At 40.5% G+C, this 22,125-nt stretch overlaps 1 protein-coding gene across 5 annotated transcripts in view; it reads left to right on the top strand.

Annotated features, from left to right (window-relative positions):
- Nucleotides 1–5,568: 5,568 nt before the first annotated feature.
- tnni3k (TNNI3 interacting kinase) overlaps nucleotides 5,569–22,125 on the top strand; it is a 45,527-nt gene continuing 28,970 nt past the window's right edge. For 4 of the 5 annotated variants that reach the window (XM_046871269.1, XM_046871264.1, XM_046871265.1 and 1 more), the window contains exons 1-13: nucleotides 5,569–5,718; nucleotides 9,119–9,227; nucleotides 9,510–9,595; nucleotides 9,836–9,933; nucleotides 10,018–10,128; nucleotides 10,364–10,462; nucleotides 10,646–10,784; nucleotides 11,199–11,343; nucleotides 11,552–11,656; nucleotides 11,741–11,835; nucleotides 14,042–14,191; nucleotides 15,233–15,319; nucleotides 15,426–15,482. In XM_046871269.1, coding sequence (XP_046727225.1) covers nucleotides 5,679–5,718; nucleotides 9,119–9,227; nucleotides 9,510–9,595; nucleotides 9,836–9,933; nucleotides 10,018–10,128; nucleotides 10,364–10,462; nucleotides 10,646–10,784; nucleotides 11,199–11,343; nucleotides 11,552–11,656; nucleotides 11,741–11,835; nucleotides 14,042–14,191; nucleotides 15,233–15,319; nucleotides 15,426–15,482 — 1,321 coding nt within the window. In that variant the 5' untranslated portion in view covers nucleotides 5,569–5,678. The remainder of the gene's footprint in view (nucleotides 5,719–9,118; nucleotides 9,228–9,509; nucleotides 9,596–9,835; nucleotides 9,934–10,017; nucleotides 10,129–10,363; nucleotides 10,463–10,645; nucleotides 10,785–11,198; nucleotides 11,344–11,551; nucleotides 11,657–11,740; nucleotides 11,836–14,041; nucleotides 14,192–15,232; nucleotides 15,320–15,425; nucleotides 15,483–22,125) is intronic. The other variant, XM_046871270.1, reaches the window with a different exon arrangement.

The raw sequence follows: 22,125 nt of genomic DNA, 5'->3' as shown, positions 1-22,125 counted from the left end.
CTGTGTAGATTTTTATTCTGTACTGTAGCAAAATAAACAGGAAATAAAAGCACTGCACTCACATGCACACCATCAATAGGTAGTAATGATTTCATCAACTTTTTTAATAATAAAGTAAAAAATCCAGACGATTAAAATAAATCCAAACTATTTTATAAATAACTCTGTAGACAGCAGTGTCATTATAACAGACCATCAATTACAAAGTTTTACTCCTATTCAAGAGAACGACTTCATTTCATTTATTTCCTCATCAAAATCATCAACCTGCATTCTCCATCCCTCACCTACAAGTTTCCTCAAACAGATCATTCCAGAGGGAATTAAACCTGTTTTAAAATAATAAACTCTTCCATTAGCACTGGTTTTGTACCTAAATCCTTCAAACTGCAGTTATCAACCTCCTAATTAAGAAACCTGACCTTCACCCTGTCAGCTGTCCAACTACAGTCCAATATCAAACCTCCCCTTTATCTCCAAGATTCTAGAAAAGGTTGTAGCACAGCAGTTCTGCTCACATCTACTGAGGAACAACATTTATGAAATGTATCAGTCAGGATTTCGGCCTCATCATAGCACACAGATGGCGCTAGTTAAGGTGGTAAATGACTGTTATTGGCCTCTGATCAGGGTTTTGTCTCTTTACTTGTTTTGCTCGACCTCAATGCAGCTTTTCACACCATTGATCATCATCTCCTGCTTGCTGGACTGAGAACGTTGTTGGAATAAAGGGAACAGCTCTCTCCTGGCTCAGGTCTTATCTGACTGATCTCTATCAGTTTGTTAATGTAAATGGTGAGTTCTCCACACTCTCTGAGGTAAAATTTGGTGTTCCTCAAGGATCTGTCTTAGGCCCACTGCTTTTCTCTTTATATCTGCTGCCTCTGGGTGAAATTATACATAAACATGGTATTTGCTTCCATTGCTATGCTGATGATACACAGCTGTATATTTCAGCAAAGCCAGATGAGAGAGATCATCTTAACAATGTTGAGGAGTGTGTAAAGGACATTAGATTAGATTAGATTAAATTAGATTAGATTAGATTAGATTAGATTCAACTTTATTATCATTACACATGTACAAGTACAAATGCATTTTGGGTCTAACCAGAGTGCAATAACAGCAAGTGCCGGATATATAGTTTTTACATGAATTTACATAGTTAAATAAAATGAAATATAGACTATAAACAGTAATTTAAAGATGTATATGTACTATAAATGTAGTATACAAACAAATATATATGTACTAAAAACATAATATACAGATTAATATATATATATATATATATATATATATATATATATATATATATATATATATATATATATATTTACTATGAATATAATTACAGATGAATATATATATATATATATATATATATATATATATATATATATATATATATATATGTACTATGAATATAATTACAGATGAATATGAATATATATGTACTATGAACAATAATATACAGATGAATATATATGTATTGTGAACATGATATACAGATGCCTATTACTATACACAGAGATTTAGAGAAGGATGTGAGTGGTGAACATAATATTGCTATTACTATACACAGAGAATGGGTATATATACAATGGTGATAAGTTAATGGTAAGCAGCAATACAAAAAAGAGCAGTGTGCAAATGAGCAAAGGTTTGTGTAAACAGTCCGTGCAATAACAAAGTGTGAGGTCAAAAATGATCAGTGTCTTGATGAGCATAAGTTTTTGTTCAGGAAGTCCATTAGCAAATTGACGAAGTGTGAGGTGTGGGGGGAATGTGGTAGTGCATCAGTGAGTTTTAGAGTTCACTAAAGAGACAGCTCTAGGAAAAAAGCTGTTCTTTAGTATGCTGGTCCTGGTCCGGAGGCACCTGTAACGCCTGCCGGAGGGCAGAAGATTAAACAGTCTATGGGCGGGATGAGAGGAGTCCTTAAGAATGCTGTGAGCTTGACGAAGACAGCGTTTCTTTTGTATGTCCTCCATGGCTGGGAGTGAAGTCCCTGTGATGCGCAGTTTTCACCACCCGCTGCAGTGCCTTACACTCTGCAACAGAGCAGCTCCCATACCAGACTGTGACACAGCTGGTCAGGATGCTTTCTATTGTGCAGCGGTAGAAGTTCACCAGGATATCTAAGGAGAGCTGATTTTTTTTAAGTGTCCTCAGGAAAAAGAGGCGCTGGTGAGCCTTCTTGACCAGGCTGGAGGTGTTGATGTTCCAGGACAAGTCCGCCGAGATGTGGATCCCCAGGAACTGGAAACTGGAGACACGCTCAACAGCCATCCCGTTGATGTGGGTGGTGTCATGTGTGCCTCTTGCCTCCTTCCTGAAGTCCACAATAAGCTTCTTTGTCTTGGAGGTGTTAAGGAGCAGGTTATTGTTATTGCACCATGTGGCTAGGTGCTGGATCTCCTCCTCCTCATTGTTGGTGATGAGACCGATCACGGTAGTGTCATCTGCAAACTTGATGATGGAGTTAGATCCATTCACAGGCCTGCAGTCGGAGGTGAAGAGGGAGTAGAGGAAGGGGCTCAGCACACAGCCCTGTGGTACACCAGTGTTGAGTGTGATGGTGTTGGAGCAGATGGAGCCAGATCGAACCTGCTGGGGTCTGTTGATCAGAAAGTCCATGACCCAGTTGCAGGTGGAGGTGTTAATGCCCAGATCTAGAAGTTTGGCTATTAACTTGGATGGAATGATGGAATGGAATGCTGAGCTGAATTCAACAAACAGCATACGTGCATAGGTGTTCTTATTGTCCAAGTGTGTGAGCACAGAGTGCAGTGCCATAGAAACTGCATCTTCTGTGCCTATATAGCTTCGGTAGGCAAACTGGTGGGAGACTAATGTGGTTGGCAGAGAGTCCTTCAGGTGTGCCAGGACCAGCCGCTTAAAGCACTTCATGACAATGGGTGTCAGTGCTACAGGGCGGTAGTCGTTCTGTAGACAGTGGATGCTTGATAACTTTCTTCTGCTCAATTCAGATAAGACAGAAGTACTTTTACTAGGATCACATGCAGCTAGAAGCAAACTTTCTGATTCCGTAGCATCTCTGGATGGTGTTTCTGTCTCAGTGTGTACAGCAGTCAAAGACCCTGGTGTGATTATTGACTCTAGTGTTTCCTTTGAGGCTCACATGAATAATATTACCAGGATCTCCTTCTTTTACCTTAGAAATATTGCTAAAATTAGAAATATGATGTCGATACAGGATGCAGAAAAATTAGTTCATGATTTTGTAACATCTAGATTAGACTACTGTAACGCTTTACTGTCTGGGTGTTGGACTAAGTGCATAAATAAGCTTCAGTTAGTTCAGAATGTAGCAGCAAGTGTCCTCACTAGATCTAGAAAATATGAGCACATCAGCCCTGTTTTAATCATCTACACTGCTCCCAATTACATCTCACACTGATTATAAAATACTACTACTGATGTATAAAGCACTTAACGCTCTCATGCCACAGTATCTGAGTGAACTTCTGTACCAGTATGATCCTCCATGCCTACTTAGATCAGAAGGTGCAGGCTATTTGTTGGTACCTCAAATAATGAAGACTTCAGCAGGGGGCAGATTTTTCTCTCATAAACCCCACAGTTATGGAACAACCTTCCAATCAGTGTTCGGACTCAGACACAGTCTCAGTGTTCAAGTTGAGGCTGAAGACATATTTATTTAGTGGAGTCATTAGTCAGTAGGTGTTTGTGAGGTAAAGGAGCAGATCTGGAGGGATCATGGATATAGAGTGTTTGGTGAACTGGGATATTTGTATGCTGTCACATCTCCTCACTTTCACACGTTCACTCAGGTTCATTGACGGTGGTGTGGTGGGTCGTCTCTTATCCCAGAGATCCTTATGTTGGTGTTACCTTCTGGTTCTACCTTTTAGTTATGCTGCCATAGCGAGTCTTGCCGGAGTCCAAACTGCACAGTGATATTAACTTTCATACAACAATCAAGAAACACAATAATCCATATCCTTCTCTTCCTGTCACCTAACCCTAACCCTAACCTCTCTCTCTCTCTCTCTCTCTCTCTCTCTCTCTCTCTCTCTCTCTCGGTCGAGTTAAACATGTTCCTTAGGTTCCAGTGACCATTGTTCCTGCCCTTCTTCCCTCTGTGGATCTTCCCACTTCGTCCAGGTCTGCCTCTGGATAGTGTTCTCTTTGACTGGAGGCCACTCTGTGCAGCTTGGGACGGTTTCTCATCAACGCCTTGGGTGGTCCCATGAAATCCTGGAGTAAGAACGGGCACTTTGAGGATGGATTGGACTGTAGTTAATGTCAACAGTCTGCTACATTGACTCAGGACTACTTTTCGCTTCTGATAATCACCACTGTACCCCGCAACATTGTATATCTGCTATAAATGGACATTTGGTGCAACCCAGATGAGGATGAGGTTCCCTCCTGAGTCTGGTTCCTCTCAAGGTTTCTTCTTTATACCATCTCTGGGAGTTTTTACTTGCCACAGTCGCCACCGGATTGCTCATCAGGGACAAACTTTCTTATAAAGAACATTCACTTTTATTCACCACATTATCTGTGTAAAGCTGCTTTGAGAAAATGTTCATTGTTAAAAGCGCTATACAAATAAAATGAATTGAATTGAATTGAATTGAATTGAATTGAATTGAATTGAATAAAGCACTTAACGCTCTCACGCCGCAGTATCTGAGTGAACTTCTGTACCAATATGATCCTCCACGCCTACTTAGATCAAAAGGTGCAGGCTATTTGTTGGTACCTCTAAAAATGAAGATTACAGCAGGGGGCAGATGTTTCTCTTATAAACCCCACAGTGGATGTCACTATGCTTTCCAGCTCCTCTTCGGACAATACTATGCCATCCTGCTCAGCTCAGGTTGTTGCTCTGCTTTTGTTGCTCTGCTCCACTGAAGGCATTACTCTCCCTTCCTGCCTCACAGAGAGCTTTGCTCCCCTCTCTGATTTTGTGGAATCCTTCGCTCCCCCTGTGAGCCATCAGACTCTCACAGAACAGAGCCAGCTACCCAGGACCCCGGAATGATTTTTTAAGAGGTTTTGGGTTGTCTCTGTCAGGACTGTGCTCACAAATTACATTTCCAATCAGCCACTGTACCCCATGGTGCCATGTCACATGTCACACGTGAATCTCATTGTCTGTTAACGCTTGAATAAAGACTCACTGTTTGATGCATTTCTTGTCTCTTGTTTGTCTCTTCATGGTATTTGTTCATGCTCATTTTTGTAACCTGGTACCAATTTTCAGGTTTTGCTCTTTGTTTTAGTTTTTTTATGTTAATTTTCATTGTGTTTGTTTTGTATTTGTGCACTTTATTAAATATTTTTGCACTTGTATTCGCTTCCCTCGTATTTTTTTCAAACCCAAATGTCTTCAGTGAACAAAGAACTGACCTTGCTTTTCCAATACTTACAGTGGTGAGCGCGCACACACACACACACACACACACACACACACACACACACACACACACACACACACACACACAGGTTCAGCTGTCACACATTCCTCCCAGAGCTGGTGTTTATTTTTAGCAGGAAGTCAGCGATCCTCTGCTTTATCTTCTTGCCTGCATTGTGTTTAGTGACAAGCAGTGTTTATTCCTGCAGCATTGCAGTGGTCAGTGAGGAGAAGGTTTAAGGTTAGTGGTTATCACAACACCGTGATGGGAAATTATAAATCCAGACCAACACAGACATGTACAGGTAAAGATCAACCTGCTGTAAGCTGTTATTACAGTGTTTATTACAGTGTTTAATGTTTATTACAGTTTCCAGTGTGTATTACAGTGTGTAGAGTTTATTACAGTTATTACAGTTATATTTAGTTTTTCCCCAAAGCAGCTTTAGAGAAAATAAATGTTTACAAGTAGCAGATTTCAGTATCATGAATTAGTCTCTATAAGTTTATCCCCAATTAGTGAGCCTGTGTTGGCTGTGGTGGAGGAAAAACTCCCTGAGATGGTATAAAGAGGAATCCTTGGAAGGAACCAGACTCAAAGAGGAACCTCATCCTCATCATCGAATGTCCATTCATCATTTATCTTCATCTTCCTGGTTCTTGAATTTAAACCTCCACAATAAATTCATGGATCTTTAGGCTGTTGATGTGGAACCATCTCCAGTTACACAGAGTGTCTCCAGCTGAAGAGAACTCCATCTAGTGGGTGTCAGGATGAATCAGGCAGATTTTAAGAAAAGAAAGACACAAGAACACTAGACACTGGTCCCCCAGGATTCGAGAGAGAGAGAGAGAGAGAGAGAGAGAGAGAGAGAGAGAGAGGTAGTTAGTAGTCCTTAGTCTTTAGTTAGTAGAAGGCTGTAGTCTTCATTATTTGAGGTACCAACAAATAGCCTGCACTTTTTGGTCTAAGTAGGCGTGGAGGATCATCCTGGTACAGAAGTTCACTCAGATACTGCGGCGTGAGAGCGTTAAGTGCTTTATACGTCAGTAGTAGTATTTTACAATCAGTGTGAGATGTAATTGGGAGCAGTGTAGATGATTAAAACAGGCCTGATGTGGTCATATTTTCTAGATCTAGTGAGGACTCTTGCTGCTGCATTGTGAACTAACTGAAGCTTATTTCTGCACTTACTCCAACACCCAGACAGTAAAGCGTTACAGTAGTCTAATCTAGATGTTACAAAAGCATCAACTAGTTTTTCTGCATCCTGTAACGACATCATATTTCTAATTTTAGCAATATTTCTAAGATGAAAGAAGGAGATCCTGGTAAAAATTGAGTCAATAATCACACCAGTGTCTTTTACTGTTGCACATGATTCGACAGAAAAACTATCCAGAGATGTTAACCCAAACCCAATAGTGTCTAAAGTTCTGTGTAATGATCAGAGCCTGCATCAACTTCTTCAGCAGTTTGTTATATACTGTGGGATCAAACCATATAATGTGTGTGTGTATTTGTGTGTGTGTATGTGTTTCTGTCTGTTCAACTCTATGACCTCACTTCACTAATCTATAAGATAAAACCTAAATATATTTTAAAGATCTGGATTGTGTAGAGCTGCTCTGCTCTGCGAATCAATGATAAAGAAGACAAATGGATGCTGGTGGTGATGTTCTTAAGTATGTATCTGCTGATAAAAAAAAAAGTTTTTACAGAATCATTTTTTATAGTTTTACAACATAGATGGAATAAAAGCATTCTGAACTAACTGAAGCTTATTTATGCATTTACTCCAACACCCAGACAGTAAAGCGTTACAGTAGTCTAATCTAGATGTTACAAAAGCATCAACTAGTTTTTCTGCATCCTGTAACGACATCATATTTCTAATTTTAGCAATATTTCTAAGGTGAAAGAAGGAGATCCTGGTGATATTATTCACGTGAGACTCAATGGAAAGACTCGGGTCAATAATCACACCAAGGTCTTTGACAGCCGTACATGCTGAAACAGAAACACCATCTAGAGATGCTACGTAATCGGAAAGTTTATTTCTAGCTGCATGTGTTCCTAGTAAAAGTACTTCTGTCTTATCTGAGTTGAGCAGAAGGAAGTTATCAAGCATCCACTGTCTAATGTCCTTTACACACCCCTCAACATTGTTAAGCTGATCTCTCTCATCTGGCTTTGCTGAAATATACAGCTGTGTATCATCAGCATAGCAATGGAAGCAAATACCATGTTTATGTATAATTTCACCCAGAGGCAGCAGATATAAAGAGAAAAGCAGTGGGCCTAAGACAGATCCTTGCAGAACACCAAACTTTACCTCAGAGAGTGTGAAGAACTCACCATTTACATCAACAAACTGATAGCGATCAGTCAAATAAGACCTGAGCCAGGAGAGAGCTGTTCCCTTTATTCCAACAAGGTTCTCCAGTCCAGCAAGCAGGAGATGATGATCAATGTTGTGAAAAGCTGCACTGAGGTCGAGCAAAACAAGTAAAGAGACAAAACCCTGATCAGAGGCCAATAACAGTCATTTACCACCTTAACTAGCGCCATCTCTGTGCTATGATGAGGCCGAAATCCTGACTGATACATTTCATAAATGTTCTTCCTCAGTAGATGTGAGCAGAACTGCTGTGCTACAACCTTTTCTAGAATCTTGGAGATAAAGGGGAGGTTTAAAATTGGACTGTAGTTGGACAGCTGACAGGGTGAAGGTCAGGTTTCTTAATTAGGGGGTTGATAACTGCAGTTTGAAGGATTTAGGTACAAAACCAGTGCTAATGGAAGAGTTTATTATTTTAAAACAGGTTCAATTTCCTCTGGAATGATCTGTTTGAGGAAACTTGTAGGCGAGGGATCGAGAATGCAGGTTGATGATTTTGATGAGGAAATAAATGAAATGAAGTCCTTCTCTTGAATAGGAGTAAAACTTTGTAATTGATGGTCTGTTATAATGACACTGCTGTCTACAGGGTTATTTATAAAATAGTTTGGATTTATTTTAATCGTCTGGATTTTTTACTTTATTATTTAAAAAGTTCATGAAATCATTACTACCTATTGATGGTGTGCATGTGAGTGCAGTGCTTTTATTTCCTGTTCATTTCACACTCTCAACACCATCAGTATCAACACCATCACACTTGATACAATCACACTCAACATGTCACTCTAAAAACCATCACACTCAACACAATCACACTCAACACCATCACACTTAACACCATCACTCTCAATACCATTACACTTAATACCATCACACTCAACACCATCACACTCAACACCGTCACTCTCAAACGGTCAGACTCAACACCATTAATCTCAATACCATTAATCTCAATACCATCACACTCAACACTGTCACTCTCAATAAGTTAAGTTTTAACACCTTCACACTCAACACCATCTCTCTCAATACCATCACACTCAACAAGATCACACTCAACACCATCACACCCAACACCATCACACTCAACATTATTTCACTCAACACCATCAAACTCACTACACACAGAGATAAATGCTGAATTATTAATAATAAGTGGTAATACGTGATTTTATGATATACGTGTTTTTTTATTTAGAAACTGTAAAAATCATCAGCACTGTAATGTTATGTAATGTGATTATTTTGTGTGTGTGTGTGTGTGTGTGTGTGTGTGTGTGTGTGTGTGTGTGCGCTACAGATGAATGGAAAAAGAAAGTGAATGAGTCGTATTCTGTGATTGTGGAGAAGTTGGATGATGATCTGAGAATTAAAGATGAAGAATATTCGGAACTAAAACATGTGTTCAGGTCAGAAACATTTCAGAATTTCTACAGATTTAACAATAAAATCCATACATGAGGTGCAGTGTGAAGGTTCATCTATTATGCCATCTCTGTGATGTGATGAGATGTGATGTGATGTGGCATGTCATGATGTGATGTGTCGTGACGTGATGCGATGTGATGTGACGTGGAGTGACGTGGCGTGATGTGACTTGGCATGTCGTGGCATGATGCAATGTGACGTGGCATGTCCTGTCGTGACTGGACGGGACGTTTTGTGATGTGACGTGTCGTGTCTTTGTTCAGTTCAGATGAGGCTTTTAACAAAGTGAATTTACATTACCGCTCTGAGGCAGGACTGTCTCTGCTCCACCTGTGCTGCATCTGCTCAGGTAACATCACAATTACACACAAACACAAACACAAACATGACATACACTACACACAAACACACTATACAAACACAACACATTCAACACACCCTCACCTAATATATTTTGTGAAGTTTACACTCTGTAGTAATGTAAATTGATAAGCAGAGAGGTTCATGCTGCTGGAGAAGATTTGGTGTAAACACATCTGAGGAACATGGTGAAGTGTGGAATCACAGCCAAGTCTCTGATCCACTGCAGGGAATAAAAACCACATCCGCAACCTGATGCTGAAGGGACTGAGAGCCTCCAGACTGAGTCGCAACGGCTTCACCGCCCTGCACCTCGCTGCTTACACAGTACACACACACACACACACACACACACACACACACACACACACACACACACACAATGCAAACATTTACTTCTTCTCCCTCCAGGACAGTGCTGAATTGGCCACAGCCTTGTTACATGGAGGTGCAGATGTTCAGCAGGTTGGTTATGGAGCACTCACAGCTCTGCACATCGCCACTATGGCAGGACATCACGAGGTGGGCGGAGCCAAAAACAATACTATTTCCATTACATTGCCATTACTAGGACACAACATCCATCACATCAGCAGTGTCTATCTATCTATCTATCTATCTATCTATCTATCTATCTATCTATCTATCTATCTATCTATCTATCTATCTATCTATCTATCTATCTATCTATCTATCTATCTATCTAGTGTGTGTGTGTGTGTGTGTGTGTGTGTGTGTGTGTGTGTGTGTTTTGAAGGCAGTGGATGTTCTCCTGCAGCATGGGGCTTATGTTAATGTTCAGGATGCTGTGTTCTTCACACCTCTGCACATCGCAGCTTTCTATGGCCATGAACAGGTTCCTGTCACACACACACACACACACACACACACACACACACACACACACACACACACACATGATATTTCTGCCATGATTTCTATCTGGTATCATAATCCATTGGAAGCTTTGTGTGTGTGTGTGTGTGTGTGTGTGTGTGTGTGTGTGAGTGTTTGTGTTCATCCCGCTGGGTGTGAGCAGGTGTGTAAGCTGTTGCTAAAATTCGGAGCAGATGTGAACGCTAGTGGAGAGGTTGGAGATCGTCCCCTTCACCTGGCTGCTGCTAAAGGTTTCCTCAGCGTGATCCGGCTGCTGGTGGAGGATGGAGGGAAAGTGGACGGTATGAGACACTACATACATTTATCACATTGTGTACGTGGTCCTGTGTTGATAATAATAATGAGTAATTCATATGATGATGATTTTATTATAAATGTATGGATGAGTGATGATTCCATATGACGCAGATGAGAATACGGTTTGTTCTGAGTCTGGTTCTTTTCAAGGTTTCTTCCTCATATCATCTAAGGGAGTTCTTGTGTGTGTACAATGTGCTTTGTAATAAGTGATATATAATATAATATTATATAAATAATAATTGATGAATAAAAATGGAGTAGTGCATCACAGACAATCGGGTGATGAGTAACAGCGAGAGGATGTTCTTTAATGAATAATAACATTCAGTGCTAGAACTGATTCAGAAATGTAATACAGATAAGTCTCCAGCTATGCTTTGTGTTTCCCCCTGCAGTAAATGCTCAGGATAATGAGGATCACATGCCACTGCATTTCTGTGCACGATTCGGCCACCACGAGCCTGTGCGTTTCCTGCTGCAGGGAAACTTTAATGTGCAGCCACATTCAATCAACATCTATGGAGACACACCACTGCATCTGTAAGTCATACAGCTGGACATCAATCATTCTGGTTCTCAATGCTGAGGTTCTACATACTGCAATGGGTAACAGGGTTCTCATGCACCTGAACACACACATAATTACATTCTAACTCAAAATTATATTCAGGATAATGTTAAGATTATAAGGTTAAAAAAAAACTGATAAAGAGAGCTGCTGGTGAAGATGTGTGTGTGTGATGAACAGGGCGTGTTATAATGGGAAGTTTGAGGTGGTGAAGGAGTTGGTGCAGCTTACAGGAACAGAAAGTCTGTCCAAAGAGAACATCTTCAGTGAAACGGCATTTCACAGGCAATGAAAATAAATCAATCAATCTAAAAAAGGTGCAGGAGAGAAGAGAGAGGTCTGTTTTTGATCTGTGCTTTTTCTCTGCAGTTCCTGTACATATGGTAAAGACCTGGACATGGTCAAGTTCCTCATCAGCCAGAATGCAGTCAGCATTAATCACCAGGGCCGAGATGGACACACGGGTACAATATGCATAAACATACTGTAGTGTGTTTTATGTTGGTGTGAAAAACTTCACAGTAAAGTGTGAAGTGAAAACGCCTTCAAAAGTGAATTAAGAGAAGATAAATCAGATCAATATTTGGTGTTACCTTGTTTACCTGCAAACAGCATCACTCCTTCCAAGTACACTTGCACAATCACTCAGCAGGTAGGTTTTTACAAACATTTTTGAGATCTTCTGTGAGTGTAGGCTCCTCAAATCCCAATGTTTCTTCATGTAATCACAGAGATGTTGAGATCAGGACTCTGTGGAGGCCAAAACAATCACTTCCAGAACTCCTTGTTCTTCTTCTCTAATATAGTTTTACATTTATATTTATGGCATTTAAAAAAAACTCTTATACGGAGCAACTTGCATTTATCTTATTCAAACATTTGGTTAGCTATTGGGTTAAGGGCCTTGCTCAGGGGACCAGGAGTGGCAGCTTTGTATGGCTGGGATTTGAACTCATGACCTTCGGAACCAAAGTTCAATGCAATAACCTTTTAGTTCTAATGATATTGTCATTAAGACAATGCATGTTAGGGGTCGTTGTCCTGCTGCAGGATAAATCTGGGGCAAATCAGTTGACTCCCTGATGGTTCTGCATAATGAAGAGGAATCTGCCTGTATTTCTCACCATTGAGGACACCATTAATCCTGACCACTTCTCCAACTCCATCTGCAGTAATGTAGCTCCAAACCTACAGAAACCTCCACCATGCTTCACTGTTGCCTGCAGACACTCATTAGTGCCTCCTTCTTTGAGTATAGTTGAGACACTGAGCCTTGATTCTAGGTTGAAGGTTTGGATTTTTGGCTGCAGTTCTTTCAAGAAGACCACTTCTAGCCAGACTTCTCCAGACAGTAGATGGGTGTATCTGGGTCCCACTGGTTTCCTCCAGTTTCCTCCAGTTTTTTGGCTCTGCTGGACATCTTTTGATATGAAAGGAAATTAAGCATGATGTGTCTTTCATCTGCTGTAATAAGGTTCCTTGGCTGACCACTGTGTCTACATTCCTCAACATCACTCATTTCTTTGTGCTTATTTGAAATCTTTTTTGATGGTAGCTGTGATCTTTTTTGGACCCACAGAGCCCTGATCTAAATTTTATTGAGTCTGTCTGCAATCACAAGAAGAGACAGAAGCATTTGAGGAGCATACATCCACAGAAGATCTGTGGTTAGTTTTCCAAGATGTCTGGAACAACCAACCTGCCAAATGCCTTCAAAAACTGTGCAAAATTAGAAGGATAGATGCGGACAACAGTGTCACAAAAAATAGTGATTTGATTTGGATTTAACTTCTGTTCATTTACTTCACATTTTCTTATTTGATAAAAATACATTAACACTTTCACTCAATTTACAACATTTATTACACCACTTAAAATTTTTGTACAGTACTGTATATACATCTGCACATATAAACAATATTGTCAGGGGGCGAATGAACGGAGGCGAAAGCCGGAGTAGAAATCACCGAAAGTTTAATGAGTGAAGGCGAATCACACGAATACATACAAGGCAGTCCGGTATAAGGTAGAGGGAGGGTAGAGGTCCACATAGTCCAGGAACGAACGCACAGAGATAGGGGTTATCCGGGGTGCGTTTTGGGGAGAAAGGGCAGCCGTGGAGAAACTGTGGAGTCTGAGAGAAAGGGAACGTATAGGGATATGCAGACCAACAACACATAAACACATACCAACAAACACATACTATAACGGACAGAGAGTGAGTGAGGGGTTTATGTGGGAGCCAGGGATGAGTGTTGAACGAGTCCCAGGTGTGTGTGATTGAAGCATGAAGATCGGAGCATGACAACCGCAGAAGGGGTCGTAGCAGGTGGATTCCTGACAAATATACATATCTGCACACATGGTAGACACATCTGCACATATAAACAATATACACATATATACATGAACAATAAAAACATCTGCATGAACAATATACACATCTGCACATATAAACAATATACACATACACACATATACATAAACAGTATTCACATCTGCACAAAAAGAAATTTGCACATATATACAATATACACATCTACACATTTATATACATATCCACACATATATTAATGTATAAGTTAGTTAAACTGTTACTGTAAATGTTAATGTAGGTGTATTTAGAATACAGAATTCATGCTGATGTATCTGGTTTCTTGATTCTGATAGGTTTACACAGTGCCTGTTTCCATGGACACATCCGCCTCGTTCAGTTCTTATTAGACAGTGGAGCAGACATGAACTTGGTGGCGTGTGATCCGAGTCGCTCCAGTGGAGAGAAAGATGAACAGACCTGTCTGATGTGGGCTTACGAGAAAGGTGTAGTACACAACACTAAAAGCACTAGTACACTTCAGTAAGGACACTTCATTTAAAGCTCTACTACACAGAGCACTAAGACACAGATCACTAATACACAGAACACTAATACACAGAGCACTAATACACAGAGCACTAATACACAGTGCACTAATACACAGATCACTAATACACAGATCACTAATACACAGAGCACTAATACACAGATCACTAATACACAGTTCACTAAGACACAGATCACTAATACACAGAGCACTAATACACAGATCACTAATACACAGAGCACTAATACACAGAGCACTAATACACAGTGCACTAATACACAGATCACTAATACACAGTGCACTAATACACAGATCACTAATACACAGAGCACTAATACTCAGGGCAATAATACACAGTTCACTAAGACACAGATCACTAATACACAGAGCACTAATACACAGATCACTAATACACAGAGCACTAATACACAGAACACTAATACACAGTGCACTAATACACAGATCACTAATACACAGATCACTAATACACAGAGCACTAATACACAGGGCAATAATACACAGATCACTAATACACAGTGCACTAATACTCAGGGCAATAATACACAGTTCACTAATACACAGTGCACTAATACTCAGGGCACTAATACACAGTGCACTAATACACAGTGCATTAATAAACAGTGCACTAATACACAGTGCACTCATACTCAGGGCAATAATACACAGGGCACTAACACACAGTGCACTAATACACAGTGCACTAATAAACAGTTCACTAATACACAGTGCACTAATACACAGTGCACTAATACTCAGGGCAATAATACACAGTGCACGAATACAAAGTGCACTAACACACAGGTGCCCCCTGTGTATTAGTGCACTGTGTATTAGTACACTTGAAGATACACTTGAAGAAGGGCACCAATAAATTTTATTAGGAGCTCTTGTACACAAAGCGTTAGTAAGAACAATAGTACAGTTTGGAAAAGGCATCAATTATTGTATAATTTTAGTGTCTATGCTCCTTGTTTAGGTCATGATGCCATCGTTACTCTGCTGAAACATTACAAACGTCCTCTAGAAGACTCTCCCTGTAATGAGTACTCTCAGCCAGGAGGGGGTGTGATACACACACACACACACACACACACACACACACACACACACACACACACACACACACACACACACACACACACATTGTTTACTGTTGATCTAATTTGTAGATGGATCGTATGTTTCTATTCCCTCACCACTGGGGAAGATTAAAAACATGACAAAAGGTAACACACACACCCACACAGACACACACCTATTTAGTAAAAAAATACAATATTGTGAATGCACATTACACTACAAAACATTTTGATAATATTTAACATTGTACATTATACTAAATAACGCAAACTGTTTGCAATATTATTTATTATATTATATTATTATATATTATTATATTTGTGTTACAATATGTCACATCCTGCAGACCCCATATAACGTATTGTTACAATACGTTATATGGGGTCTGCAGGATGTGACAAATTTTAACACAAACTACAAATGGATGTGCATAGAATTATATAGTAAACAGAAGCGTGTTAAAGAACCCAGAATATGATGTATGTTTTAGATCGTCCAATATGTTGTAGCTTTATTTAGCTTAGATGCAGCTTTTGGCAGGTTCCCTGGTGGTCTAGTGGTTAGGATGCGGCGCGCTGCGGCCCGGGTTCAATCCCCGGTCAGGGAACCAACCCCAGCCACTCTTAGTGCCGGTCCCAAGCCAGAATACATGGGGAGGGTTGCGTTAGGAAGGGCATCCAGCGTAAAAATATGTGCCAAATCAAACATGCGGGGGATTCGCTGTGGCGACCCCTAATGGGAGAAGCTGAAAGAAAGATGCAGCTTTTGGCAACCTCATGACATTCTCTCATCAGAATCATGGGGTAATTCAGTTTAATTCAATTCCCTTTTAGGAACTCGAGCTGTGTCAAAACGCTTTGGGAATGCGCATGAGTGTTCACGCTCTGAAATAATGTGTGTAATCAGTCAAAAATTCACCGGCGGGGTGAAGTCACGAACAGGAGTATAAAGCACATACAGAGAGAGGCAGCATCAGCTTCTGTTTGTTCACAAAGCGCTCTGTGTGTATGTGTTGAATTGTCTGTCAATTGTTCGTCAAAAAAGTTAAGAAAAGAAAAGAAAAGAAAAGAAAAGAAAAGAAAAGAAAAGAAAAGAAAAGAAATATATAAATATTCCTGGGAGCAGAGCACGCTAGTGATTTCTCCATAGGGGCTTTGCGAGCTATGCTCGAGGAGCTATGGAGTTGGTGGCGGAGCTAGGTCGGGTTTCCGAGGGATCTGACTGCGCGCATTCTGTGTACTTTCTGCGCAGATTTTCTGCACATTCTGTGCATGACCTGCGCATATTGCGCTGCGCTCATTCTGCTCGCATTTCTATGCGATCGCCCCCACTCCCGGAGAGCACTCCTCCTAACTCCTTTCTCACACCACCGTCAACAAACCTGAGTGAACGTGTGAGAGTGAGGTGACAACAGCATACAAATATCCCATTTCACCAAACAGTCCTCATCCATGATCCCTCCAGATCTGCTCCTTTACCTAAAAAAATCTACTGATAAAAGACTTGACTGAATAAATACATTTTCAGCCTCGACTTGAACACTTAGACTGTGTCTGAGTCCTGAACACTGATTGTAAGGTTGTTCCAGAACTGTGGGGTTTATAAGAGAAACATCTGCCCCCTGCATTATTTGAGGTACCAACAAATAGCCTGCACCTTTTGATCTAAGTAGGCGTGGAGGATCATACTGGTACAGAAGTTCACTCAGATACTGTGGTGCAAGACCGTTAAGTGCTATATACGTCAGTAGTAGTATTTTATAATCAGTGTGAGATGTAATTGGGAGCAGTGTAGATGATTAAAACAGGGCTGATGTGGTCATATTTTCTAGATCTAGTGAGGACTCTTGCTGCTGCATTCTGAACTAAATGAAGCTTATTTCTGCACTCGGGTCAATAATCACACCAAGGTCTTTGACTGCTGTACACACTGAGAAACACCATCCAGAGATGCTATGTAATCGGAAGGTTTGCTTGTAGCTGCATGTGGTCCTAGTAAAAGTACTTCCGTCTTATCTGAGTTGAGCAGAGGAAAGTAATCAAGCATCCACTGTCTAATGTCCTTTACATACTCCTCAACATTGTTAAGCTCTCATCTGGCTTTGCTGAAATATACAGCTGTGTATCATCAGCATAGCAATGGAAGCGAATACCATGTTTATCTATAATTTCACCCAGAGGCAGCAGATATAAAGAGAAAAGCAGTGGGCCTAAGACAGATCCTTGCGGAACACCAAACTTTACATTAGAGAGTGTGGAGTACTCACCATTTACATCAACAAACTGATAGCGATCAGTCAAATAAGACCTAGGCCAGGAGAGAGCTGTTCCCTTTATTCCAACAATGTTCTCAAGTCCAGCAAGCAGGAGATTATGATCAATGGTGTCAAAAGCTGCACTGAGGTGGATCAAAACAAGCAAAGAGACAAAACCCCGATCAGAGGCCAATAGCAGGTCATTTAGCACCTTAACTTGCACCGTCTCTGTGCTATGATGAGGCCGAAATCCTGACTGATACATTTTATAAATGTTATTCCTAAGTACCGTATTTTCCGGACTATAAACCGCTACTTTTTCCCATGCTTTGAACCCCGCCACTTAAACAACGAAGAGGCTAATTTATGGATTTTTCCTGGGTTTTTCCCGGTTTCACAAACTTCAAGCCAAAAAACTGAGCCCCATAACATTAGACCAATGAAACTGCAGAACGGGTTCAGGTGAACCAATGAAACTCTTTATATTAAATCAGATGCGCTCCCACTGAATCGGGCCGCACCACATCATAAATATGGATGATGTTCCTCTGACGTTTGACCTGCCGCTCACTCGGACTGTCTACAGAAAAGCGAATCATTCGTCATGCTGAAAACAACCGGGCATGAAAAAATGCACTTCACCTGTGTTCTGAGCTGCACGGCATCGGGAGAAAAGCTTCACCGATGGTGATTTTTAAATGCACGACGAAAGAAAAACACCCGAGAGGAATTGTTGTGAAAGGAAGGAGGAAGACAGTGAACAATGACTTTCTTGGTAGGCTACTGTTTAGATACAAGTCGTGTAACAGTCACTGTCTTTCGTTAAAGCCTGTGTAAAGTTCATTAGTTTCAGTGTAGACGGCGGCTTATAGACAGGTGCGGCTTATTTATGTTCAAAATAAAAATCTTTGTAAAATTCAGTGGGTGCGGCATATATTTGGGTGCGCTTAATAGTCCGGAAATTACGGTAGATGTGATCAGAACTGCTGTGCTACAACCTTTTGTAAAATGTTGGATATAAAGGGGAGATTTTATATTGGCCAAGGTCAGGTTTCTTAATTAGAATCCAAAATAGTTCTTAAAAAGAGTCCACTGCCTAGCTGGTTTAGTGCTGGATTTCCTCTAGGGACAGTTCGCCAAAGGGTTGGCTCCGTCCAAGTCTACGCATCCGCCATTTTGGCTAATCACGCCCCCTTGGCCGTGGAATCTCTTGGCAGAGACCCTAGGGTTTTCTTCGTGGCACCCAGAGGCTGAGGCCCGTGGTACGACCTAGAGTGCCTGGGTGGGACCTGGCCGTCGTTTTGGGGCTCTGTCTGACCCTTCCAGCCTCTAGCTAAGTCACCCTCAAGACCGCCTTCTTGTTGGCCTTCTACTCTATCAAGACTCTTCTACTCTATTAAGGACTTGCAGGCCCTTTCTGTGGCCCCGGAGTTTACCCCAGGTATGGCTAGTGCCTTCCTCTACCCCCGTACGGGTTACTTCCCCAAGGTGCCCTCGGTCGTCTCATGAGCCGTAAAATTACAGGCATTCTATCCTCCTCTGTTCCAGGGCCCAGACCAGGAAAAAATTTACCGGCTCTGACCGGTGCATGTGTAGCGCCCCCTTTAAGTTAGTCAGCACCTCGTAGCTTATTTGAATGCCCAGGTCAATTGGACAGAGGGTAACATGGACCAGTATCCTAGATTCAGAGGGAGCAGCAGTAAGAGACTAAATAAACAGACAGACAAGGAAGATGTGGTTGAATTCCAATAGAGATTTTATATTTTAACAAAGAAAAATGTATAAAAAGAAAACAATGGTTCTCTTTTAGCAGAAACACAAAATAAAGAAAATGAATTCTATGAACTCAAATCGCTTATTCTCTAGTCAAGTCAAGAGTCAAGAGGCTTTTATTGTCATTTCTACTATACACAGTGGTACACAGTACACAGTAAAAACGGGACAACGTTCCTCAGGAACCCTGGTGCTACACTAAACAATAACAAAGCTACAACACAACACAATCTACATAAACTGCATCGAGTGCAACCTAGTGCAAACAGTGCAGACAAAAAACAGTACAGACAGACAACACAAGGCAAGACACAAAACCAAGATAGCGCCAACCAGTAAACCTACTGTATACTTGGTTATACAGTACTGTGAACTGTAAAAACTATATCTAAAGAATGCAAATAGGAGCAACAAAATTAGTTTCTATATTTATTTCTTTTTTTATATTTATGTTAAGATTTATTCTTTTTTAATCTATTTAAGTCAATCTAATTTAGGATACTTTTCGCTTTTTTGGTTTTAATTGAGCTTTAACTGGACTTTGAACCTATTTAATTTTAACTGTTTTAACTTGAACTAAGATTAGAGTTTGAGAAATCCTTCCTAGTTTAAATCACACCTTTTATAATCCCAATAACTCTTAACTTGGATTGAACATTCAACGTGGGCAAAACAATTCTCGTACGGTATAGGACTCAATTTACCAATGTATGCCAAAAAACAAAAGAAAACATTGGAAAAAAACATGAAAAACCACCAATAATCACAATGACCCATAACCTTGACCTTCAGTGAGCAATCAAGTGGAATGAACAATAATGCCACACAATGCAACAATCAATAAATTAAACAACTGTGATGCATAAATTTGATATATTTCTTTCTTTTCGAATACCAGTCTCTAGATTCTAAATGAACAGTTTGTGATGTTAGAGGAACAGTTCAGGACTACCGTTTTGCTGACCAGAAAAAATAGTCCACAAATGATTGGAGAAAAACAACCGAAGAGTTTGATGTCGGGTCAATCTGTCCTCCTGCGCAATTTTTCCTTTTTCTTATTTTTTTTTTTTCCCCAATCCAGGAAAATAAAGCAGTGAATCCACTGAAATCCTCAGATATCCTCATTTCAATATAGGTTTGTTCTGTGGCTCGCTATCTTGTTCATGTGGTAACAACTTATTCCGTGTCGTTGCCAAATCCAAAATCAAAAACTCTCAAAACCTCCCCAGCATAACCAATTCAACAAAAAAAAAACATTCAGTTCAAACAAAACCAATATTTTACTAGAATTTCCTTCCAATTATTTTTTTTTAAACCCATGGATTTCTTTTGGTTAGTTTTTTTCCCCGAAATCTCCAACAATCCTTAGTATTCCTCTCTTCTCTTCTTTTCTCGCGCTGTGTCTGAGTCATTCCTCGGTAATGAGTTCTCTCACTTGATTGGTCAATATCTCACACTCTCTTAAAAGAGACACAACCCTCAATAACAACCAAATACATTTCTTACATTCAGAACATGAAATAAAAATACATATTTATTCAATTATAATTTTTTTTTTCCAATTCAATCATTAATTTTCTCCTTCTCCCTGTTTTTTCAAGTATCCCCCTTAATTTACTATTTATTTATAAATCACTCTGGGTTACACATGCACTGGACATCTACGTCCACAGAACGAGTCATTGGAGAAAGACCGATCAGCTGGTCGTCTGCTACGGCCCTCCCAAGAGAGGCCTCCCTAGTAATAAGCAGACTCTGAGCAGGTGGATTGTTGATGCAATCACATTATCTTACTAAACCTCTGGTCTCCCCGCTCCCTTCGGGGTCAGAGCTCACTCCACCTGGAATGTGGCTGCCTCAAAATCTTGGTTCTCTGGAGTTTCCTCTTCAAGACATATGTAACGCTGCGGGTTGTTCCACCCCGCTGACCTTGTGTGGTTTTTATAACCTAGACCGCAGTGCCACTTCTGGCCCCTCAGTCCTCCTCTAGCTGTGTTTGACAGACACACACTAGGCAGGGACTGGTCAGTCTGGCGTGATTGGACAATCATTCCTTAAGCGTTTTGACACAGCTGAGTTCCTAAAAGGGAATGTCTGTAGGTTACGCTGCCTCTCTCCGTATGCGTTTTATATGCCTCGTCATGACATCACCCCCCGACCCCCCCCCCCCAAACGGAGGGTTGTCCCAAAAAAAAGATTATTTTAAAAAATCGCACCCTCTATTATATGTTTTCTCTACTATATGAAAAATATATGTATGTATACCTAAAATAATTGTGTAAGTAGAAAAAACCCCCCGCAAAAAATACATTTAGAAACAGTTGAGTTCCCCCTCTCCTTCCTCACAGTGGTTTGACCCACTGGCTGCTTTCCCAGTTCATCTCACCTACTCTACACACACGAGTCAGGTGTGCGGTTCATCTCACCTGCTCTACACACACGAGTCAGGTGTGCGGTTCATCTCACCTGCTCTACACACACGAGTCAGGTGTGCGGTTCATCTCACCTGCTCTATACACACGAGTCAGGTGTGCGGTTCATCTTACATGCTCTACACACACGAGTCAGGTGTGTGTCTGCAACTTAATTAATGTTCATCTCCATTAACTAGGGTATTTTATTCACTTTAAATAAAGCGATTCTCTTTAATGTAGTAGATGCAGACTTATTCATAAATTAGTTGCGGCAAAAATGCTGATTAGCGATGTAATTTTCCATGAATCTGCTATATTAGCGTTTAAAATATGACTTATCTAGTTAAC

Source organism: Silurus meridionalis, chromosome 17 (assembly GCF_014805685.1).
Source record: "Silurus meridionalis isolate SWU-2019-XX chromosome 17, ASM1480568v1, whole genome shotgun sequence".
In the NCBI taxonomy this organism is placed as follows: domain Eukaryota; kingdom Metazoa; phylum Chordata; class Actinopteri; order Siluriformes; family Siluridae; genus Silurus; species Silurus meridionalis.
Note: the sequence above shows the minus strand (reverse complement) of the source record. Positions and strands in the feature narration are given on the sequence as shown.